Genomic DNA, 26,188 nt, shown 5'->3' on the forward strand with positions numbered 1-26,188 from the left:
TGTTCCCCATTTGATGCCTTATGTGACAGTATTATAATTTCTTTATGTTAGAAAATGGCAGCCCTTCTTTTTAGACCCTTAATTCCTTCTTCTTGGAAAAATATCTTAGTATATAGATCTTGTTACAAGAAGACACTTTATTCCTACCTGCATTAAGTTGCTTTAATAAGCATATAGACTCTGGTGTCTGTGATGTGAATGGCATTTTCCAGGGCTTTATGGTGCACTTAAGCTTCCAGTGACTCTGAAGAATAAAAGGTTGCCTTCCCAAGAATTCCATGCCTATCAAGTTGCCATGTGTATGTGAAGATGTTCAAAAATGCAAAGACTTGGAAAATAAGACACTTTGTCAGAAAACCTTTCAAAGATGTACTCTGGCTGAGCAAAACATGAATGCAAATCAATCACTCAAATATGTATAAACCATACAAGAAAAGGACTGGTGGTAAACAGTGAAGCAAACTGAATATGTAAAAAAAATAAAATATTATAGCTCATGTATCTATAATTACAAATTAAATTCAACAGTCAAACCTTGCTCTCAAAAATAAATATATTTAACAAAATGGTATAAGAAGAATCAGTGTCAGTAACCTCAGATTAATTTAAAACAGTTCAAGGTCACAATACTTTAAACACTGGTTCTGGCGTAAGAACAGATCAGTAGCCTATACTAGACTAGGCTAGAGTCCACTAGAAAGCTCTGAAAGCACATCTAGTATCTATATGTAAGGATGCTAAGATGTAACAACTAAAAATATCTGGTAAAGGGTATTGAGAAAATTGGTTTAGTGTTTAGAAATTATATTAAATCTGGATTCCCTCACCATGTCATATATTAAAATAAATTACAAGTGAATAAAGATTTAAGGAAAGAAATAATTAAAATATCAAGATACATAAATGCAGATGAATATTAACCATGCTCAGGCTAAGTAAGGACTTTGAGCACAAAAATAATGGACATAATTACAAAGGCCTGTATCAGTAAACTTGACTATGTAATAATTTATATTCAACAACAACAAAACTCTGGCGATCACAACAACCTGGGGAAAAGATTTGTAACAGAATTTGGCAATAAGTTATCATCCATGAATCAGCAAGAAAATATTAACCCTGGTGGACCGGATTTCACTTATTAGAAGAAAACTTCTCTAATCTCATTGAATGCCAGAGAAGTTTTTTTTTAATGATTTTATTTTGTTTTGGCAATGGGTGTAGAGTGAATATTCTCATACACTGCTGAGGGGAACTGTGACATGACTTTTTTTTGGATGTCAGTTTGTCAGTATATATTGAGAGCCTTTAACATTCATACCCTTTGAACCAATTATATCACTTATAGAATTTACTCTGTGGAAATACAGATGCAGATGTTGAAGTATGTTCATTAATAGACTTGTTAAATAGCCATCCATGAAAAAATAGTGGTTTTAAAAATAACAGCTTGAAATGTTGCTTATATAATATCAAGTGAAATAAAAACAACATACAATAAGAAAAAAAAAAAAAACATACAATAAGATATCCAGTATTACTACTACCATTTGAGAAAAATTTACTGGAAGAAAATATACCAAAATATTAGCAAGAGTTAATTTTGTAAATGTCTTCTCTATATCCTTTTTGTACCCTTTATATTCTTTTTGTATTTTCAGTAATGAGTTTATATTATTATTATTATTATTTTTTTTTTTTTTTTTTTTTTTTTTTTTGAGACGGAGTCTCGCTCTGTCGCCCAGGCTGGAGTGCAGTGAAGGGATCTCAGCTCACTGCAAGCTCTGCCTCCCGGGTTCACGCCATTCTCCTGCCTCAGCCTCCCGAGTAGCTGGGACTACAGGCGCCCACCACCTCGCCCGGCTAGTTTTTTGTATTTTTTTTAGTAGAGACGGGGTTTCACCATGTTAGCCAGGATGGTCTCGATCTCCTGACCTCGTGATCCGCCCGTCTCGGCCTCCCAAAGCGCTGGGATTACAGGCTTGAGCCACCGTGACCGGCATTTATATTATTTTTATAAGCAGTTTGAATACATGTGAAATGTTAAATTCTTTCCAGCATCTTCTCTTAATTGCATGTGTTTTTCACTAAACACCGTATTGGTTTAATGCAGAAAACTTCATCTGTTCGACTTCATTCTTTAAGTAAATACATAAACCATATCGGGGGAGGCGGAGAGAGTGAGTTTTGAGGAGAGAGGATTTTCGTGGTATTCTTGAAAGGATAAATAAAAGAATAAACATTTTATTTGACCCCCATTAGCCGTCACTTTATACAGTAAATTGTATTTATGAGATGCCAGAGAAAAATATCTAATGAATTTATTCAAGGTGGTATAAATGTGCCAGTTACAAATTTAAATTTGTAGTCATATCAGTGGACAGTTTTGAACTGAGTAAAATCTTTTATAAAATCAGACAAAGTTTTAATGCTTAGGATGCAATGAAAGAAATGTATGTGGGAGTCTTTCAGTTAGAGTGGAATATAAGATGGAACACTACCTGGAACAAGATTCATTTGAGATATGTGCAGTTTTTCTCTATTCCTGGAAGCTACACCTTTGTGCTGTGAGAAAAGCAAGAGGAGGTTCCTGATAGGGTCTGGTCTTTCAGTTATGCTGTAGGTAGATTGCCAGCTAGAGCCATTAGAAAAGGAGCTGGGTAAGAACATGATATCAATGTATTATGGGAGGGTAGCATATATGAAAGAGTCACCTTTGTACTACGTGGGATAATATTCTAGCTGATAATCTCCTGCATTACTTAAAATTGGCAGTTTTTCCTTCCCAATAATAAAATACCTGGAAGAAAGAGTTTCTTTAAGTCAGAAGATCCATTAATGTACAAATAAATTGTACCCTATACGTACAAGTAAGTTGTCTGTACCCTACAATCCTATTCCTTCATTAAAAACAAAAACACAGTACCTTTAAGTGTCTTTTTCCTCCATAATTTATAGCACTTGCCTCTTATTGTGTTTAATTTTAAAGTCTTTGTTTTGATGCAGGGACGTTTTATTAAATATTAAAATATTTGATCTGAAAGTGTCCCCACTTAGGGTAAAAAAGAACAGGCCTGAGTCATTCAGAAGGCTTTCATATGACATGTTGGCTTTGAATAATTTGTATTAATTATTTTGCCAAAAGCTTTTTTATTGCTTTTATATACCAGAATTGGGTACAAGTTATTTAGTTTAGTGGTACTTAGTTCTTAGCATTTCCATTTCCTTTCCAGCCCTTATTTTCTTTCCTCCCAACCAAAAACAAACAAAAAAAATTTCATATTTTCTTTTAAGGCAGAATTCTGTTATCTCTTCTGTTCAGAAGAGATAAATAAGGGCAGGATGAAGGTGATGATTGGTATTTGGTGATGGAATGTTTATCTCACTGTGGATTTGCAATGACCATCAATAGGGATGAGCTGGGGAAAATTAGATATGCTTGTTAGCATTCTGCTACCAGCAACTACTGTGTATTGGAGAGGCCCTTTCTTGGTCTTAGAAGGCCAATTAAAATGTGTCTCTGGACTTCAGAGGGCAGTACAGATGAGAGTCTGCCACTCATCCTGGCACTTTTGAGTATCCTCAAGACATTGACACTAATGATTCATGAGTTAAGCATATTCCGTCACCGTATCTGCTCTTTGCTCCACACCCTCTCCCTTTCTTCCTTTCCTTCCTTGACAATGTTTGTGGGGTGATAAGAAAGAGAATTTTGGAACCAAGAAATGAGGGGTGGCGGGGGAGAGGAAGATGATATATTTTTGACACTCTGGCTTCTTGCTACTCTGTCCCAGAATATACCCCCAGGCAATTGGAATCCCCAGTCGGAAAAACACTGGAGAATGACTTTCCTTCTGCTTTCTTTTCCCTTGCAGGAAACACATGAAATTGTGGCAATCAAGAAATTCAAGGACAGTGAAGGTAGATATATATATATGTATATATATCTGTATATATGTATTTTTCCTTCTGTATAAAGTTTTTATAAACAGAGTGTGGAAGAAGTGGGATCTAGCTGGTCAGACACTGTCTATTCCTGATATTTTGAAGTCACAGTCTCAAAGTGAATATAGCTTATTTCTTATGCTTTACTTTCAAACATTTAGTTCCTTTTATGTGTATCTTTTCAAATCTCATGATATTAGAAAATTCATCTTTTTATTTTAAGGTTGCAGTCAGCTTTGGAAATCTTGCTCCAAAGGCTGGTTAGAAGAAATGTTGTTTATGCTGTTTCTAAATATTATTAAAATTTAAAAACTGGCTTCAAGTAAATACTTCTGTGGGTCCACACAAATATCAAGTACTATGTGAAAGATTTCAGTATTGGTTACTGTGATCTCCAGTTCCTAGTCAGAATTAGAAATACAAGGATATATTGAGGGATTGATTTTATATTTAGAATAATGCATTGGGAGAATAAAAGCTTTTTAAGAAGAAATACTATGCTTAGAGGCCTTCATCATATCCAGACCATTTCAGACAGAGTTGTAAAATTACCCCATGCTGGGCAAGAAAGTTTAAAATAATGCATTCCAGTATTTCATTAGTTTTAAACTCTAGACTGTTGGCCATCCAAAGATAGCCAAATAGAGAAACTCTTGACAAAAATAGGTGTAGCCTTTAAGGTGCTCTGGACAACATTTTTTTTCAGACTTTTTGGACTGAGACCCACACTAGAAATATATTTCATATCCTAACCCAGTATCCGCACACATATGTAACACTATATGTAAATGAAGCAAAAATGTCACGAACTTCTTTGTTGTATGAATGTGAAGCTCTCTACTTTCTGTTCTCTCCTGTTCATATAAATGCCTATTGTGACATCAAATAGATTGACTTGACCACTAATAAGTCAGAGCCTGCTATTTGAAAAACTATGGTCTAAGTGTAAGAAGTATCAACACGGCATCAATCTTGATATCTAATCAGAAGTATGGAAATAGCAGTCATAACTTACCTTCATCAGCACACATCCCCTAAGTGATGTAAGACACCAGCCTCTATATTTATGAAGTTTCGTCACCCTCACCTCAGAGACTTAGCAAACATTAAATAACAAAAAGGGACTTGCTCCAGGATAGATGCAGTAATATTTGATGTAATCCATCTCTGATGTGCTAGTTATATGAAACACATGCATATCAGCTGGGAACTTTAGCAGTCATTGTATGGGCAGGCATAAAGGGAAGGTAAAAAGGGGAAGGTAAAAAAGAACTTTTTGCTTGTTCTGGGGAGACAAAAAAATCTTGCTTCAAATGGGATATTTGTGGTCTAGCAGGAAGCAGTAGCCCCAGGCCATCCCACTGTGATACCATTGGAAATGAGCTCTTTGAGCAGTGACTTTGGGTCAACAGGTAGCTGAGAGACAAATGGTGATTTCCTAAAAAGAGTGGTTGCAACAGTAGATCAGAGCACAACCTTCGCATGCATGTAAAGGCTTCTGGCTGTGCATTCATCTTTCAGGGCATATTGGCAAGCATCAGTTACCACCAAAAATAATAACTGTCATCAGATTTTGTAAAAAGTACAATCTAGGCCATGTGTGCCATCTTTTTCTGTTTCTGAGACAGGGTCTCACACTGTCACTCAGGCTGGAGTGCAGTGGCACGATCTCGGCTCACTGCAACCTCTACTTCCCAGGCTCAAGTGATTGTACAGCCACACCTCCTAAGTAGCTGGGATTACAGGTGTACGCCACCACACCCAGCTAATTTTTTTGTATTTTATTTGTAGAGACAGGGTTTCGCCATGTTGCCCAGGCCGGTCTCCAACTGCTGAGCTCAAAGTGATCCGCCAGCCTTGACCTCCCAAAGTGCTGGGATTACAGGCATGAGCCACCTTGTCCAGCCCCATTACTTTCTTTTTAAGTGAATACCATGTTCTTTATAATCTCTATCTTGTGCATACCAATTCTTAGCTTCAATTATATATTTTTACCTGTGTTATGATAGCTTTAGAGTAGAAATCTAGTGTATCCATTGAAATTCATTGAGCACTGAGTGAAGTGCTGTAAGAGTTGAGGTATGGATACTTTAAAGAAGCATATGACCTATTAGGAGAATTAAGACCTGCAAATAAATAGCAATAAAACACAGTAGAGAGCAGTTATTGCCTGAATGGAGACATGGAACTTGGATCATTTTGAGGTGAGAGAAACTGTTTCTAAACATGGTATCAGGAATGCATGAATAGTCTAGACATGGAAAACATTTGATCTGCCCTTATTTTATTGAACCAACAAAACATTAATCTGCTCTGCCCTCATCTCTGCTAGACCATTATCACTCACCATCCCTCAGAGGCATGCAGTCTTATCACCCACCCCACCTTGTCAATGACACCTACGTACCACCTACATATACTTCTAGAGGGATATTTCCAAAACATTTCTGTGCTAGAACCCAAAGACATATCCAATTATTCATAAACTTTTTCATTCCAGTCTGACCCACTTACCTACTGTTTACATTTCTCCCAGGGAGGTACTAGTACTCTCTTTTTTCTGTCTTTACCCTTTTCCTCTGACTGGAGTAGTGTCTTGCTTAATGGAAAGAAAGGGTACATGTTTGGTGAACAACTCTTTTGGAGTGTGAAGTGTATATAGATAGTCTCATTCAGGTAAGGATGTCTATTCAACCCCTGTGTAAACCATTTAATTCTCAATCAGTTTATCTTAAATTTTAGCCAATTATAATAAAAAACAGAGTGTCATGATAATATTGCCCTCATTGTCATGTAGCTCTCATTAATCCCCTTTATTAGTTATTCTTGAAATATTCGTTTGATATTATGGCAGTGATTATCTAGATCTAATGTTTAAAAGTCTTAGTGAAGATAATGAAATAATCCTGTAAAAATATTGTGAACTGAGATAGGATCTACACTTGGTCTGAGCCATGTTCAAGGTAATCCAGTGCAGATGCCCCTTGATTTGTGATGAGGCCACATCCCAGTAACCCATCATAAGTGGAAAAAATTGTTACGTACAAAATGCTTTGGCTGGGCGTTCTGGCTCACACTTGTAATCCCAGCACTTTGGGAAGCCGAGGCAGGAGGATCGCTTGAGCCCAGGAGTTTGAGATCAGGCTCAGCAACATGGCGAGACCCTGTTTCTACAAAAAATTTTTTAAAAAATTAGCCAGACATTGTGGTGCATGCCTGTAGTCCTAGCCACTCAGTAGGCTGATGTAGGAGGCTTGCTTGAGCCCAGAAGGTTGAGGCTGCAGTGAGCCGTGATCATGCCACTGCACTCCAGCCTAGGCAACAGAGTGAGACTCTGTCTCCAAAAAAAGCCTTTACTACACTCAACTTACCACACATCATAGCTTTAGCCTAGCCTCCTTTAAACGTACTCAGAATACTTACATTAGCCTATAGTTAGGCAAAATCATATAACAAGGCTTATTTTATAATAAGGTGTTGAATATCTCATGTAATTTATTGAATACTGTAGTAAAAGTGAAAACCAGAATGATTTTATGGGTATTCTAAGTATGGTTTCTCCTGAACGCATATGGCTTTCATGCTATTGTAAAGTCAAAAAATAGAAGTCAAACCATTGTAAGTCGGGGACCATGTATTCTCTCACTAATATCACAGAATATTTTGTGAGAATATATGTTAACTTCTGATAGCTTTAAAAGATTATGCTAATGTCCTACTTTCTTGTTAAATTCATATGTATTCACAAATTTATGTAAAATGTTTGTGAAACTATATTTTGTTAGACTACTATTTAGTTCTAGAAGTCTTTATTATCCCAGGATGATAGATCACTATTTAAAATGGGAATCAAAATTTCATAGTAAATAAAAGTTTATTTTGGGACTTTAAGTGGGTAAAATGAAACTAAAATTATGAAAATAAGTTTATAGTTAACACAAGTTAGGTTATAGTAGCAACTAATATGCTATTTCAAGAAAGAATCAAGTGTTAACCTTTTTAGGAGGAGGAACAGTTTTTAAAGTAAATTTGTAGGCTAGGCCAATGGATAGCTTATATAGTAAACAGGGTGATTAAGAAATATATAAAAAGCTTTGTCAGTTTTCTCTTCTTTTTTTGTTCCTATCTATGTGTCTTCTTCTTTTTCAGGCTGTGTGTGTAGGGCGGGGCGGGGGAGAGACAGGGTCTTGCTCCATATCCCAGGGTAGAGTGCAGTAGCATCGTCATGGCTCAGTACAGCCTTGAACTCCTGGGCTCAAGCAATCTTCCTGCCTCAGCCTCCCGAAGTAGCTGGGACTACAGGTACACACTACCACTCCCAGCTAATTTTTTCATTTTTTGTAGAGGCGAGGGCTCGCTGTGTTTCTCAGGCTGGCCTCGAACTCCTGGGATCAAGAGATCCTCCTGCCTCAGTCTCCCAAAATGCTGGGATTACAGGCATGAGCCACCAAGCCTTGGCTTTTTGAGGTTTTTATTCTCTAGTTGTTAGCAGATACAATTCTGTCCGATAATTTATCAGTGTCTTTGCCTGTGATTCTCTCTGAAAGACTTTGACACCCTGACTTGGGGATATAGACTCCTGTTAAAAGGGAAGAATGTTTGAGTAACAAAAAATTTTTGTCTGAGCTTACTTCATTAGTTAATTTTTTCTTGTTTTGATTTCTGCTTGTTGATACTTCATAAATTTGGAGTCTCTGATAATGAGTTCTTTAAGATACCCTAAATGATGGTATTATAAGTTTGGCTATTAAGTTCCTGCAGAGAAATTTTATCTAATAAACATCTAACCAACCAGAAGTCTCCATTGTATTAGTTCTGTTCATTGTAATAGTTCTGCTCATTATTTGGATTTTCTGAGAAGGGAAAAAAATGACCATAGACGATAAAGATACTAGAGATTATTTAGTTAAAAGGCACTTTTCAGACTATGTATAAATTACAAATTTAGCCCAATTCTTCTACCCTTCCTATGACTCCCATCTTCTACAATGAGGTTTGATGTTCAGATGATAATGTATCACTATTGGATTGTCATTCTCATACATACACAAGTACAAGTGTCTGCTGTCCTCAATTTATTAAATAACCCAAGAGCGCTGATTTAGATTATATAGCTTTGGACCAGCAAGAATTCAAAACGTTGTCTGTCCAACCTTTACTTTAGGAAAACCTATTGTCTAGAATTTGTTTTTGACATACATTTGGACCTTCTTTTTGCTTCTTTAGACTTTTCCATCTTTCCTTAAATGTAAGGTGATGGAGTGAGGGGAGAGCCTCTCCACTTGTCAGTGGGCCTCTGTGCATGGCAAGGAGGCTGACTCCAGGGAGCTATACAGTAGTCTACATTTAAGATGAAACCTAGGTTGTGTCTCTGCTTTTATATGAAATAAAATTACTTGATTTCATATTCTGCTGCTTAATGTTTTCTATAGAGAACTATCTTCCTCTTGGAATGGACATATTCTTCTTAATTGTTAGAAAACATTTAATTGATCATCTGTTCTGTCTTCTAATTTATTTTATTCTTCTGTTTACCCAGACACTGGAAAGCTGTATACTGATCTCTGGATCAGGAGTACTCTGGTCTCTTATTTTATATAATGGTACAAAACCAGAGTTCGTAATCTGTAGTCCTTAAATTCAAGAGCCTGATTTCTGTGTGAAAGAGGCCTTGAAACAAAAAAAGTCCAATCCTTGACTAAACAAAGAATTTGATTAACTGAGCTTGAGCATTCTGGCTAGTCATGATTTTACCACACTTCCTTTTCATTTTCAACATGGACCTCCTTCAAACTTCAGGGATTCTTCTAGGATTTGGCGATCATTTTGCATCTTCTGTGATTTCATAAATTTCTACTGTGCTTTTACCTGTTCTTCATCTCTAAAGATTGGAGGGTCCTCATCTTTCTTGGTGTATGTAACAGTAGCACTAGCATTCAAACTCCCTCAGGCACATTGTCTGTCTATTGATGTCCCTTCTTCAATAAGAGCAACCAGACTCAAATATGGCACCCCCGTGGTTTTGATCAAGGATGGGTTGATTTTGCTTTATCAGTTTATCTGTTTAAAGGTCCATTTGTGGTGGGGGGCTCTTCAGCTATACAAAAATGTCAGGTTTGTGATTTCACAAAGTAGGTTACAGCTATTCCTGGATTTCCTTTCTAAGCCCACAGTTCTTTAAAAATAGAGTTACAATAGAGTTTCTGCTCATCTTTAGGTTTTTCTCTTTTCATCAGTTGTCTTTGAATCTCCTTTGCTCCTGTGATCTTTCTTCTTAAGAATTGTTCTCTTTTACTTGAGTAAATCACTCATGATTTTTAGGTGTGTTAACTTGCCTTACTGGTAAGTTTAGAAGTAGGACAGTTTTGGGGTTGTTTTTACTTAACATCCTTTTTCCACCCTGCCATTTTGTCCTCACTCAGTGGGGTTTCTATATATCTGCACATAACTTTGTCAGAGTTGATCCTGCATTCAGCTAAACCCCCTCAGTGGTAACTGATGACAAGGTGGGTCAGCATGCACATAAGCAGTTATCACATAGAAGTATGGACTCGGGAAGAGTCCTTCTGAATAATCCAGTATAACTCAGCCCCAGTGTACAGATGATGGACCTCAGGCCCAAAGTTGCATAGCGTGTGTGTGAATAATTGCAACTAAAATGCTGACCCAGGATCTTCGTTGAGTTTTTCTTCCACCCATACAATGCCGCCTTGCCGTTCAGCTAAACGGTAGCGTAGTTATACCTGATCCTGGGTACTGTGACTCACTTTCCAAAACTCACTGTATTGTATACTATGCCACCTTTGTTCCTATGAGGTAGAATGTGACCCTCAGCTCATGCACCCTGAGAAAGTTATCCTTTCTAGACTTGGTTTCTTCATTTGTGAACTGGAGCCCAACCTTGAAAAAGAATCCTAGCCTAGACAAAGAATCCATGGGGATTATTTCAACTAGATGGCAGTGATTTCTGTGCTCATTTCAGTGGGCTGTGCTACCATCCTTTGAAAATGCCTTACTGAATGCTTTTGTAAGGCATTTTGTAATGCCTTGCAAAATGCTTTCCTACTTTGTGTACCTCCGAGAAGAGAAACCTGTGTAATTCGAATGTGCCTTCCTTTTCCCCTCGTCATCTGATAATTTAGTTGACAATTTTCATCATAAAGTGCAGGGCAGGCCAGGAACCTTCAAAGTACTTAGAAAAACAAAATTATAGGATGTACCCAGTAATAATGAAGAGCGCCCATTTTGCTTGAATTTAGGGAATTAACTCCACTTCCTGCCTGTTCCCATTCATTGCAATCTTAGTGCTTAAGTGTTTACCTCAACTTTTAATACTATGACTGGCATAAAGTAGAAAAGCCTTTATTTCCTAAAAACAGCTGCTCAAATGAGATTGTTTGGGCGCTACATCTAGGTAATTTTGTGTGCTGCTTTTTGATGATTCATTTATCTTCTCTAACCATTGTTAAGTGGAATCAATACAGATTCGAATAATGTATGTATAACAAAGCAGCAAAGTTCCATGAGGTTTGGGCTCATAATCAATAAAATTTTAATGAAAAGAAATAATAGATTATTAGATTTGAAAAAGGCAATAGGATTTTTGGGAGATGGAGGCATTTATTTGTTTCTTTTACTGATGAAAACTTAAGTGGCTTGCCTAAAGTTGCATGGTGTACTGTTGGTTGATTAAAAGGCTGAGTCCAGAATCTAGGTTTCCCTAGTCCTAGTCCACTGTTCCTTCTACTAAAACCATTCTGATGCGGCCATTCTGAAGAGGGTTTATCCATTAGCAAAGTGAAACTGCCACAAGTTGGTAACAAATAATAGTACGATGTTTTTTCATTTGCATTTCCAGTACCAAGAATTCACCAAGCATCATAGCTTATGGATGCTCTTAATGATTTTCTTTCTATTTAGGTATTTGTGTGCATGTATATTGTGTGTTCTTGACCCTGAGCACTGTCAGTGTTCTGTGCTCTCCACTGTTTCTAATCACATACTGTAGAAGACACCTAGGGACAGAAGTGAATCGGGAGAAAAGAAATTCAGTTTATCATACTGCCTGATAAGCGGTGCTTGAGGAAATTGACAGTGCTGTAAGAAAACTGGGAGGCAAAGTGCCTATTGTTTGCCCTCCCAGTTGCTGTGACTGAAGTGAGGAAGAGTTAGGCATGTATGAGCAGAGATTTCCTTACGGCCACAGGTGAAGCATTCGTGTAGGAAGAATGTATTGATCACCTCTCCTTGTGTCAGGTACAGTCCTGGTGTATATTGTTGAACAGAAGAATTGAGTCCTGTCCTCCTTGAGCTCTTGATTTAGCAGGGGTGGTTGCATAGATTGTATACCACTAAGCAAACAAATATATCAAGAAAAATGGTGAGAAGTTCTGTGAAAGAAAAGTCCAGAACTGTGATAAGGAATAATGGGGATGGGGGCCTACTTGCTTTCATGGTCTGAAAGGCTCTGGAGGAGTGACATTTAAACTAAAACCTGAAGGAGCAAGCCCTGTCAAGAGTCTATGTAGTAGACTGAGCATTGTCAGCAGAAGGAGCAAGTCTGAAGGCCATTAAGGTGGAAAAATGAAGTTTGGGGCTATTTTGGGAACTGAAAGATGGAGGTGAGGGAGAGGGACATGAGATGGGGATGGAAAGACAGGCACACACCAAGTCATGAGTAATCAGTAGACTTGTATCTTGTTAAATTAGTCCCTCGTTAAATCATTTGTTTCTTATTTGAGATCTGTGTGTTATTCTGTTTCTTAGAGATAGATGGATTTTAGTTTGATTACCCCAACCTTGAGTAACTCAGAGGGGATATCAGAGAGGCATGTTCCTGATCTTGCTTCTTTAGGAAACTGCTGGTAGTCCTGGGCTTCAGCAGCTGCAGCTACCTTAGCATTCTAACAGTCACAGAACACCACTGCTCTGGCACAGCCCAATTTGCAGAACACCTGGACCTTTGTCCTCTCCCAATCCTCTAAGTTACTTTGGGATGTCCCCAGTTGCATCTCAGACATTCCCCCACTGCCAGGTGGCATCCACTGTCATGCTTTTTTCCCTGTAAGTACCCAGTTCCCTATTGACCATCTTGGTGTGAGCCAGATAATTCACTGCTTATGCACAGTTGGCCTTTCCTACTGCTGGTTCTTGTCTTCTCATAGGCAGTATGTCTCTTGGTCCTAATCTGTGTTCCAGTGTTCTCCAACAGCTTTCTGGCTAAAGTAGAATACTTCACTTAGGTAACCAGTTCACAAGGGAGTGTTGACTCTATGCTCCCAGTTTGTTATGGATACTCGGGTACTACAAAGCCCTTGCTTTTATTATGTCATTTCCTTTTCTTTAAACTCAGTTTGAGTGGAGGGTTGGGAAAGGGGGCTGGGATAGAAAATAATCTGAGGAAACACTCCTGGCTCTGCATTTAGAATCTTCCCTCTCCCTTTGGAATCCATTCAGCCTTTTTCCTCCTGCGTGCCTTGCTTAGAGAGCCTTTCTTCTAGAGGGCGTATTTATTAGGCTTCTGTGCCCCTATCTCCGCACTCCATTTTCTTCCTTCTCACACTCAAAGACATGTCTGATCCTGAGGGTCACACAGCTCTCAAGCTAGGGTTCTGGCCCTTACCCAAAAGCTTGTGGCTGCATGTGTTTTAGACTTCATAATTTTTGGATTTTAGAATGGACGTGTGGCATGTTATAATGCATAGTACCCAGTAATCAAGTAGTATTTCTATAGCACAATATATGAATGTTCATATTAGATTGGATTAACAAAGACTGTAAATAGTCTCATGTCATTTCATGTGTTAGCCCTCAGTGAATTTGCCCCAAACTTAGAAAAAACTTTCAGTTTTTAGACTGTGTTTTGGATTTTGGACTTGTAGATGAAGGATTATGAACCTGTATCCTGGTACATATATGCAAAAACATGGTAGTTAAGATTTCCCGGGTAAATCTAAAGGTATAATACAAATTCATTTAAATAGAAATATTATTTTCATCACTCCCCTGCCAATTAATCCATTAGAGTTAATATGACTTCTGTCCTTCCTCCATAACCATGGAGGTTATCATGAATGAAGTTGATGGTATGGAAGAGGGTCTATTGGTTCAGCATAAGTTCTCCATCCCAGAACAGCTACACCATCTGGGATGGACAGATGGACATGCCACAGGGAGGACAGCAGGAACCTACAGCAGCTGCTGTTCAGAGAGAAGATTAGACACTCAGAATTCCCTGCAACTTGGCTGTGACTTGCATTGTGGATGCTTGGCACATGACCTCTGCTCCCTGAGGTGACTCATGCAGCCTAAGGAATAAAATGCTCTTTTAGGCCAAAGCTTCACGCCATCCTTAAAAACATCAGCTACTACAGATGCTGGCTGAATAGAGGTTCCTCTGCACACTGACACTTTTGATTCCTTATGGCCCTTTTAATCTCTTCCCTTCCTTGTATAGAGTGTTAGAGTTCAAATGACAATGGATGCTTATGTTGTATCTGTAAGTGTGTTTTTATACATACACATAGTAAAAGAAGTATAAGAAAATTTTTATACATACGCATAGTAAAAGGAGTATAAGAAAATATAAGCAGGAAGTCAAGTTTGTGCTGATCAAGTAAACCCTTTCTTCGATTTTCTTATTCTTGATCCTTTCAACAAGAAAACATATTATTTAATATTCCATTCTTGGACTTCTTATGCAGAAGTACTCAAAGTGGAAAGTGAAATTGGGGTGTTTTCAGTGTTCTTGGAATTCTTTGAACAGTAGCTTGAAAGTTTTCCTTTTACTCTCTTCACCATTGTTTACATTCTAGAAAATGAAGAAGTCAAAGAAACGACTTTACGAGAGCTTAAAATGCTTCGGACTCTCAAGCAGGAAAACATTGTGGAGCTGAAGGAAGCATTTCGTCGGAGGGGAAAGTTGTACTTGGTGTTTGAGTATGTTGAAAAAGTAAGTAATTAATTGCCAATGTGCAGTTTTGCCCTATTCTTTTATTTAATTTAGTTCTTTTATTTAATATTCTTTTATTTAATTCTTTTTTATTTTGTTTCTGACATTATTTAAGAAAGTACTGTTATCTAATATGGCTTATCAATGTACTCATAATCTGAGGACTTTAAAAATGAAAGTGTTGTTCATAATCACTAGACATTCTGAAATATATTTAAGAGTTTTGTACAATTAAACTGTATAGAGATAATCATAAGTTTAAACAATATACTGATTTGGCTTCTGAAGTCTTAAACTCTATGTTCAACAAGTAATTTTTAGACTTGACTTAACTAAGCCTAAACTGAGGGAGAAACTGGTAAGCTGACAGTGATGGTACAGGCTGGAAGAGGCTGTATAAGATACCACACTGAATTAGACCTAGGCTGGAGAATGAGCGGGCCCAGGAAGCAGCATTTGTGAACTGCCAGTGCTTTGGCTTTATTTGAGGGAAGGAGCTGTACCAGGAGGCCTAAGGTGAGACTTGAGGTGGTAGATGAGACCATAAGTCAGCAGTTGCAAGCATTGGAAAAGGAAAGAGAAGCATGCATTGTTTGAGCTGTCTGTACACTTGCCTTAGCATGTATTAAAAAATGGTCAACTTGTTGGTGACAATTTTAATAACATGACCTAAGGGCAAATGTATGTTACAGTAATCAATAATGTGTGCCTAGAAATTTCTTGGAGAGGGGCTTCGTGCAGTGGCTCACACCTGTAATCCCAGCACTTTGGTAGGCTGAGCCAGGCAGATCGCTTGAGCCTCAGGAGTTTGAGAATAACCTGAGCAACATAGTGAGACCCTGTCTCTAAAGAAAAAGAAGAAGAGAAATTTCTTGGAGAGCAGCTGACCTACAGCAGTTGTTATGATCAAAAACTTAAACAGATAAACACTTTAACAACAGTAGAAGAAACTAGAGCCAGGCAAACCTTTAAGCAGGTTTTCTTGATGAGTAAATAGGTGGCTGCTGCCAGTTCCTATGCTGTTGTCCAAAGAAGGTTGAAGCAGGAGAGGTTTATGTTTGCTGCAGGTCTATACCCAGGTGCTTGCTATACCATAAATGACAGAGTATCAACATTGTTATAACCAAATGGAAAGCAGTATTGCCAGGGTAACTGACCAGTAATGTGGCTTTGAATGCATTCAGACTTTGCAAATTGTTTTTTTGAAATAATAAAAAAAAAGTACGTGTAATAATTTAGTTACTAGAAAAACTGGAATGGTACTGGAAGGTTCTTTGTAGTCTTAAACCACTGCTTTATGTTCCTTTTCCAGAATCTGTTTTAAGTTTCTTTTTCTGTGTCAATTTATACATTCCTCTAAGGTACCTTCCATACCAAAATAAAACTAAAAGTTGGTTTTTTTTTAAAAAGTTCTATTAAAAAAAAAAAAAGGATTGCTATATTAGGATTCCAGGGGAAACCAGATGCTCTTTATTTTTAAAAAAATTTTTAGAGATAGGGTCTCATTATGTTGCCTAGGCTGGAGTGTAGTGGCTATTCACAGGTATGATTATAGCACACTGCAGCCTCAAACTCCTGCGCTCAAGCAAATCTTTCACCTCAGCCTCCTGAGTCGCTAGGACTACCGGTGCACACCACCATGCCTGGCTGCTTTTTATTTTTTCATTGTCATAAATAATCATGCAGTTTGTAGTTTTCGCTACCAAATAAGAAAATTTTGACATCTCTTTTAGTTTATCTTTTTTATTTCTGTTCTACTCATGGTGTTTGTTCATTATTAATAATAATTTAATACAACAAATGGAGAAGTCACCTCTGTGTATCTGTTTCCTCACTGGGAGAGGCAATTTTGTGTGTCTGAGATCTCCCTTCTGGTAAATGGCTGAACTGCTACTAGAACTCCAGTCTTCTGACAGTCAGGCCTGAGATTCTTCCCCCGACCCTATGGTTCTTAGGTAGAACGTGACTGTCACACCTGCCACATTAGTGGCAGTGCGTCATAATTGACAGTGAGTCTCAGGAGAGCAAGGAGAAAGTTCTCTAAGGTATAAGGGGCTAGTAAGAGACCCAGGATTACAGAGGCTTAAACAAAATAGAAGTTTCTTTCGCCCTTACATATAAATACAAAGGTAGGGCAGTACAGGACTAGTGGAGCTCTGCTCCACCACACCGAGGTGACCTTGTCCTCAAAGTCAGGATAGAGTTCCAGCTGTCACATCCCATTGGCTAGGACATAATTGCATGACCACATTAGCTGCAAGGCAGAAGAGAAACGTACTCTTTGTTCTGGGCAGCTAGGCCTCCACTTGAAAATTGTGTTCCTGCGGAGTAAGGGAAGACTGGATGCTGGAGGACAATATCTCTGCCACTGAGGAATTTAGAATAGAATATGAAACAAGAGATACAATTTGTTTTCTGTATTACAAAGCCTTCCTATTCCACCTGTCCTTTTGGGACCGTCTATGAATTTGTTAATTGAAAAAGAGAATTCAAATGGAGAATCAAAAAACGATGCATACATACTTAAAATGTTTATTTTCATTGGAAACATAAATACTGTATGTATTCATTTAACACGCTATAAAGGTAGAGTCAAGTCCTTTTGCCTATCACTCTTCTGAAGTTCTGATTGGTCTTTTTTACGTACGTCATACTCATAATGCATCTTTAAAGTAAAGCAAATGCACAAAAACATCTGCAAAGCAATCTCAGTGCAGAATCCTTCAGTGGACATGCTTATCCCCACTAGCACCCATTCCTTGCCAGTGTTTTGTAGTTGTCTCACATTTGATTAGTTGGCAATAAGTTTAGTGGCTTTTCCTTTATTATTAAGCCTTTCTAAAGTATTCAACTTTGTTTTCTTATAAACAGCAACTCTTTTTTTAAGAAACATTATTTCATTGGTTTATATGGTATTTAATTATATTAAAATTAACAAGTGCATCTGTTATAACTAGGCATGAGAATAAATACAACTGATTCTTTATAGGTATACAACTTGACTGGTGGGAACAAAACCGTGAGGCCAAATTAGAGCAGTGATTTTCTAACTGGTCTTATGGCCCCTTCACACTCTGAAAATTATTGGGAACCCGAAGAACTTTTTGTTTATATGTATCTTATCTATTAGTGTTTCTCATATTAGTCATGACCAAGCAATATAAAAATACTAGTTCATTTTAAAATAACAATAAACATATTGCATGTTAACATAGATAAGTTTGTATGTCAGTTGTTCTTTCAAGTAAAAAATGGCGTTCCACATAAAAAGCAGCTCGTTCAGCTTGCATCTCAATCCTCCAAGTGCTTTTCCTCAGTACAACCATTGGACAGATGGCGCATGTGCAGCAGAAGGGCTTTATGTGCAGTCTGCCATTTTATCATGCAGATTCCAAAAAAGACATGTAGTCAAGAATTGAAATTTAGTCAAAGTAATACTTTGTACTGCTTCATCAAGGATATCCTTAACTAAAACTTCTGTTTTCTTTTTTAAACGCAAGGTTTAACTGGATTAAAGAATCCAGTGCCTTTATTCATGCAGAGGTGCCAGCAGTTTACCCGTTGTTGCTTTGTACCATTAGTGTAAATGCCAACACAGTGAAAAAGGCAAACATCACAATCTTATGAATATAGTTTTGACTTCACAAGGTCTGAGACCCCACAGATCCACATGTCACACTTTGAGAACTGCTATCCTGGATGGTTGCCTACAAACAATAAGCTATGATTGTACCATGGGCCTTACTTGTACTTTACAGTGGGAAAGGAGAATGGTTAATCTGGAAATTCAATAGAGACTGGCTAAGTGGAGTTTTCTACATAATAAAAAATTTTGCATGAATTTTATTTATAATGGTGTCTGACTCCAAATTAAGGTTTTTGAATATTGAATTGTATGGGGTCTGTGACTCTTTATTTCAATAGTATTTTCTGGCCTATTTGAATTTTTGTACTAAATGTATTGATCATTTTTAATTTTAGAGATCTTTTTTTTCTTCTAAGGATATTTCCCAGATCTTCCAGATATATTTTAAAGGCTTGATTTTTATCACAAGGTTCTGTTGCAGAGATACAGCACACTGTGTTAAAAAGGACTCTTTCCCCTCTTTATACATTACAGTGTCGTATATCTACTTTGTATTGTTTTTCTCTTCTAATTATTCTAAAATAATGCCTGAAAACCTTTAGGGAGAGTGAAAAGTATACAGAGTTATTATTTGGAGTAGCATTAGGGAATAGTAAAAATGGAATTCCTCATAAAGCCGCAATTTTAATGCTGATTCAGCATGAAAAAGTTGTAGATAGAAAGCAAAACAATAAAAAAAATGCTCTGTATTGGATGAATTATTCTAGATGCTTTGTAAAATTGTTAATACATAATTTACAGGCCTACCTAATTTGGGAAATTAATGACTATTTAATTTTTAGAATATGCTGGAATTGCTGGAAGAAATGCCAAATGGAGTTCCACCTGAGAAAGTAAAAAGCTACATCTATCAGCTAATCAAGGCTATTCACTGGTGCCATAAGAATGATATTGTCCATCGAGGTGAGTATGAGATTTTTAAAATGGAAAATATTAGAACATCAAGTAAAGTTAAGAGTATTTCACATGTTAATGTCTTTAAGAATATTTTCATAAGCATTGGCATTGCCTTTTAAATTAAATATATTTTGAAAGTGCAAGACATGAGAAATCATTTGCTCTCCACATCTCCTTTTCTGTCACCAAAAGGTTGGATTACAAATTTATTTGGATATTGTAGTGAAATCTTTACATTTGTATAACTATTATAGATCCACTCCCAACTGTAGAAATGCCTGGTGATATAAGAGAACTCAACAAATGTGAACTTTGAAACTTATTTGGGGATAGGAGAAGAGCAAAATGTTGATCTCTATAGCCTTGGTCCTGCAGGTAGACCAGGTAATGTGAAACAACTCTGAATCAGGCTTTATATAGGTGGTCCCTAAGTCACTGGCCCCTATTGGCACTCATGTCTCATTCCTTCTTATAACAATCTCCAGTATGTATCTTCACCTCCTAATTTTCCCTACCCCTTAGTGAAAAGTGCCCATTGTCTGCAGTTGCAGGCATGATCAACCTCGCATAAAGGTCAAATTATACTCCCATAAACTGTTTTGTCCTTTACTGCCATGAAGTGGGTGGTTTATAACAATGAAAGGGAAATTACTTGCTCAGCATCATATTTGACTCTACACCCATTATCTTCTCCTGATAATCTCTCTTGCATTGGAGAGTTTTACAGTAGTGGGATGCAAATTGATACAACAGTGACCCTAAATATTTATAAAAAAATATTGCAGTATCTACGTTTTGTCTTTGGATTAGCAGATAAAATAATGCTACATTTTAATTTACCTATACACAAATGCACAAGGATATCACTTAAAAAAATTCTCACTTGTAAGAATAGTTTAAAGGTCATATGAAGAATGCCAACGTCTGTTATTCCTAGAAACAGTTTATATTTCTCTTGCATTTGACTCTCATAGCAATTACCTTATCAAGATTGTTGGTAGCATGGGTAGATCTCCACGTCAACTGGACATCTAGTGTCTAGGGTAATGATTCTAGGAACAGTCTATACTGTAGTTTGGGGATATTAATAAGGAGCTAAGTTAGGTGCATTTCCATCATGATACTGTGATTTGGTTACGTGCATAGTGAATCAGCGGTTGCAAATTAATGGTAACTCCCACCACATCTTCATAACATCCATGGAAAAAATTAGAAATCTTAATTTGACTCATCTAGTATGGCTTCAGCATTAGACGTTGATAATTGTGAACCATACAGAAAAGCTAAAGAGATGTAAATATAGAAATTATGTAGAAGAATGTAACAGAAAGCATATCTTGTATTTTTTCTCCAGTAAATATAATGCTAGCTACTTATTCTCATGTATTTTTAAAGTATCTTGTGGGTGTAAACATTTTATATTTCTATCTCCCAAAATTTGTATTATTAGTATTTTATGAAGTAATAATAGTTTTTTGAAATATGTTGGCCTAGATTTAATTATTCTTAAAATTCTTTCCGAGATCCAACTAATCCTTTTAATATTTCAAGAGGAAAAAATTATTTTTGAAGTTGTGGTCTGCATGTTTCTGAAAAAGAAATTCATTGAAACTTTTATGTACCAGCATAAAATGTGTTACGTTTCTTTTTGCTGCCACAGTTTTCTATTGAAATTACTCTAGATAACAGTGTCAATCAGGAGAACATAGAACATTTTTACTAATTTTTTTTTATCTTGACACTCCAGATATAAAACCAGAAAATCTCTTAATCAGCCACAATGATGTCCTAAAACTGTGTGACTTTGGTAAGTTAAAAAGAAATAAGTCCTGGTACTTATAGAATTAATTTATTATAACACATAGGTAGCTTTTAAAGGAATATTAAAAGTAATTGTTATGTTTTGACTTAAATTGGTAGAGGAACATTCTTTTGAGTCATATGTTGAAAAATTGATTGCTGGAGGAGTACTGCTTTCTTCAGAGTATTGTCTATTTTTAAAATTTTATCATGGTTTTTGTTTAATCAGAATTCAAAGCAAATACACCCATACACCCAATATCTAATGACTTCACAAAAATTTTTTTTAATATTGATAGTTGTTCCAAGTTTAATCATAAACACTAAAACATTCCTCTATAAATACACATGAGTATTTTGTATATGCAATTGTTATATATCTATAAAGTCAAAAGACATTTTTAGAACATTTTCATTTGTTCCCTCTAAATGTTCAATGAATGGGATTAGTAATGTATAATATTCCAGCTTTTGATTGAATGTATAGGGAAATTTTTTTAGTTGTACTCTCTCCTAGTAGAAAATTGTCTATGTCTCCCATGTAGATAACTCTGTATTAAGCTCTGTTAAACATTTAAATTAAAATAATTCAGAAAAAAATTTTAGATTGTATGTTAGGGTTGTTTAGGTCGTGGGTCACTTTTTAAAATAATAGTTTTGCCTGACCTGTGTGCTGAAAAATAAACACTTGATTTTTTAAATGTCTTTTTTCACATATTTAAATATAATCACAAATACAGTGTAAACCTCCACATATAACTAAGAATCCATCTCCTTATAAGGAAAAAGTAGATTAGATTAGTGCATAGGAGATGAATTACACAAGCGAGAAATAGAGGCATTGTCAAAATTTGCTTTGTAGAATGACCCATTTTGTCCAGTGTAGCAACTGGAAGCATGTGTAGCTGTTGTCACTCAGTATTTTCAAAGATTTTGAATATTATCAACCTGTTTGCCTGAGAAAAAATATTTTACAGGACTTAATTTTCATCATACTTTATGATAAGGAATAGTATGTAAAAGAGTCTTTCTATGTCCTAAATTTATAAAGAATGTGCTTAGGAAAAAGGAAATATTGAATACTGGATCTGAAAGATTTTAATTGTGGCATTTTTAGCATTTTCTTAGCTTTACGATTTTCAGGAACAGCATCTGTTTCTGATTTCCTGTCCGTAATGTGATTACCACCCAAAGCGGAGACTTAAGTTACTGAAAATATAGAGCAAGTTATAAATATAAAAGAATGCCTATAGAATGGTTAATAGTAGGAAAAGATTACTCCTGGTCTGGCATTATTTCTCAGAGAAAAGACTGTTGTAAATGGTCAGGAAGTTCCTCCTGGCAGCACCACGTGCGGTATTCTGTGTCCTGTGTATCCCTAGCAAGGACTTCCTAATTGCTTCCGCTCCCAGAGTACGCACTGCTTGGTCTGACTTGAAGAACCCCATTCAAAAATACAAGTATTTCTTCAAAGCGTGTCTTATGAAGAAACATTGATTATCTGAAGTTAGGGGTTTTGTTTTATGCTGGGATTGTTTTTATTTTTTACCGTTTCATTTTAAGAAACACTATTTTCCATGTCTCAAAACTGACGTACACCTTAATTTTTACCCTTAATTTAAATGTTCTGATTCTCTATAACTATTCACAGTGAACCTATATTGTGTTTGGTGAGTTAGATGGATGATTAACTTATCCTCCTGCCTTATTTTGTGGCTATGCGGTAGCCCTAAAACCTTTTCAATGGGTGGGGGTAAAAGCAGTGGTAGAATCTGTAATTGGTAACTAAGATACCCCTAATATGCTCAGTCATTAGGAGATGATAGTAATTTTGGCCTGCTTTGTTTCCATCACTGTTTATGTAAGGGCTAGAACTGCTCAGCAGCAATACATATGCAAATACTGTGTAAGTGCCACATAGCAAAATTAATGACCGTCTACAGTATGTTAGTTTGACTTTGATTTTGATTTCTAGCTTTTGTGGGGACTTTATTTCATTTTTTTCCTAAGGTTTGCATTTATTGGGAGAGCTGATTTAAAAGTATGCTCTGAATAATTATAAAAGCATGAGATGACTTTGAAAACACGGTTTTTAGCATAGTGAAGAGACTGGGTTTGTAGTGAATACATTGTATGTCTTTCAATTGACATGGAACGCTCTACTAACTTTTTAAGATAGCAAGGATATTATTAATAAATAGCCCATGTAAGAACAGTCATTACATTCTTTTGATGTTGTTTAAAGTATTACTAGCACTGAAATATTTTGCCAACATGAATTACTATTTCTTTTTCAAAGTTACAACTTTGGACTTTACTATCTTTCAGGTTTTGCTCGTAATCTGTCAGAAGGCAATAATGCTAATTACACAGAGTACGTTGCCACCAGATGGTATAGGTCCCCAGAGCTCTTACTTGGGTGAGTTGCCATCCCAAAATAGAATGACATTTCCACATCTGCTGATTCTATTGTCATTTGCTTTGAGTTCATCTATGGAAAATAAGAACTTCAGTTAATTAAATGTGTCAGTCTAATATTACAGTATAACAAACTACCTAAAAATGGTATGAAACAAAGCACTTTTTTGTTTGCTCACAATTCTGGGCATAGGGGAATCAGCAGTTTGAGTTCAGCTGGGTGGTTCTTCTGCTTGTCTGTCTTGGAGTCACTCATAAAGTTTTAGTCAGCTGGTAGGTCATCTGGGAGCTGGTTAGTTTAGGGGTCTCAGCTGGGTCAGACCATCTCTGATCCCTGGAAATTTATCCTCCAAGTAGGCTATTCCAAGTTTCTAAGTGTGATAGTTGGAGAATTCTGTGCTATAAGATGGTAAGCCCCAAAGCAACAGTAGCTTTCAAGCCTTTTTTTGTATGGCTTTTGCCTCATTGACCAGAGCATGTTACATGACCAACCCCGGATCCATGGTATGGAGAAATAAATTCTACCTCTTGATGGGACAAGTGGCAGAGCCATATTATAAAATGGCGTATGTATGGAAATGGAAGAAATTAATTGTAGCCATCTTCGCTGATAAACTTCCACATTAAGAATGTGAATATCCACACAGTTTGACATTCTGGCTTATCTATTTGTTCATTTATTAATTCATCAAATACTTATCAAGTATCTCTTACATCCAACCACTTTGCCAGGCACATGGAGTAAATATTGAACCAGACTGAGCACAGTGGCTCACGCCTGTAATCCCAGCACTTTGGGAGGCCAAAATCAGCAGATGGCTTGAGCTCAGAAGTTCAAGACCAGCCCGGGCAACATGGTGAAACCCCATCTCTACAAAAAAAAATACAAAAATTAGCCAGGCATGGTAATACCTGCCTGTAGTCCCATCTACTCGAGAGGCTAAGGCAGGAGAATCACTTGAGTCCAGGAGGTGGAGGTCGCAGTGAGCTGATATCCCACCACTGCACTCCAACCTGGGCATCAGAACAAGACTCCATCACACACACACACACACACACACACACACACACACACACACACACACACACAAAACAAAAAAAAAATGAACCAATTGCCATTTTTGTTCTGAACAGTGTAAATCCTGTTTGATGATAAATGGCTATTCAAACTAGCAGTGCATTGATGATTTTCTCACTAACATCTCTACATTCATCCACTTTGTGCCCACCCTTTAACTTTCAGTGCTCTTTAATTCATCTGTTAGTACCAGAAAAAGGTCTTCTGATAAGGTTCTTTTCTTTTTAGTACATTTTAACTTTAAAGCCTAAGAAGGAGCCTGTAGTTCTCATTAATAATTCTCTACCTACGCTAGTTGTAGGATTATTTTCCTTAGATTGTATTTCCTTCTTTGGGACCACCCAAAAACATAATTTATACTCCACAAATAAAATTAGATATAGTGATAATGATGACAAGTGCACAAATTATAGGTCTCATTTCTTTAGCGTGCCATACGTGTATCTGGGGGACATGAGGAATTTAATTTTTAAAAATGTTTTCTATATAATAGCAATATAAGTTTCGGGATTTTTTTTTTCTGAAGAGCATGATGACTACATGTTTAAGTTACTCAGGGTTTATTTTGATATTAACTACTTATTTTCCAGTGTCTACCAACCGTCTAGTAGTAATTCTTGATTCATTGCTGACATAAAGCCTGTAAGAATCATTGACATTAGTTTTTGAAAGCTTTACTTTTTTTTTTTTAATCAAAAGCTTGCTTTATCCTGAAAAACAAAGATGCTTAGTCACTTTATTATCTCTTCCATTGTGTGGGCAGAGTTTAGAGTTTTTAATGCTAATTTTTAATCTTAGAATCAGGATTGATTTTGTGATTGTCCATATTTCTTCCGTGTACCTTTTGGACTCATTGGGATGCATAGTCCATTTTCTTTTGGGAGAATTGAATTTACTGGACACTTTACCAATGGAGAAACGAGTATGAAGTAGATCATTCTTAGAACCGCATCTGAGGACTCAAGTGTAGGAGAAGGGCTTGTTATAATATGGTGTTGTCTGTAACATGGCCCCAAAAAGTTTATTTTGAGGAAGCCTTTATTGTGAATCTTCAGAGAGTATTTGCTGCTTAATAATACTTACAGAAAAACTGGAGTTATGTTTAGAGATGTGTGGTAGCTGCTAAAAGTATGGGGACAATGTAACTAAATTAGTGCTAAAATAAATATGGCTAATTAAGTGATTGTCAAGTACTAGTTGAAGAACCATATTTGTAAAAATCCCTTTGAAATCAGATATTTGGTTATACATTAAGAATTTAAATTTTATACATTCTCAAGGCTTTGTCCTTGACATTCAGTATCATTCCAGCTGCATAAATTATTCAAATCAGATGACAGAAGAAAAATAGCTTGTAGTGAGTATGTGGAAATTTTCCATAAGTTTCTCCATCTAGCACTATGGAATAAATTTTCTCTCTCTCAAACAGATAACGAAAGAAAGATCAGTATCT

The 26,188-nt window shown here is 36.6% G+C and overlaps 1 protein-coding gene across 1 annotated transcript in view; it reads left to right on the forward strand.

The window, feature by feature from the left end:
* The window catches only part of CDKL5 (cyclin dependent kinase like 5), a 211,346-nt gene that overhangs the window by 135,519 nt on the left and 49,639 nt on the right, over positions 1-26,188 (forward strand). Inside the window, exons 4-8 of the mRNA XM_030934364.1 lie at positions 3,876-3,921; positions 14,760-14,896; positions 19,325-19,445; positions 21,187-21,246; positions 23,568-23,658. Coding sequence (XP_030790224.1) covers positions 3,876-3,921; positions 14,760-14,896; positions 19,325-19,445; positions 21,187-21,246; positions 23,568-23,658 — 455 coding nt within the window. The remainder of the gene's footprint in view (positions 1-3,875; positions 3,922-14,759; positions 14,897-19,324; positions 19,446-21,186; positions 21,247-23,567; positions 23,659-26,188) is intronic.

Source organism: Rhinopithecus roxellana, chromosome 7 (assembly GCF_007565055.1).
Source record: "Rhinopithecus roxellana isolate Shanxi Qingling chromosome 7, ASM756505v1, whole genome shotgun sequence".
Lineage (NCBI taxonomy): Eukaryota > Metazoa > Chordata > Mammalia > Primates > Cercopithecidae > Rhinopithecus > Rhinopithecus roxellana.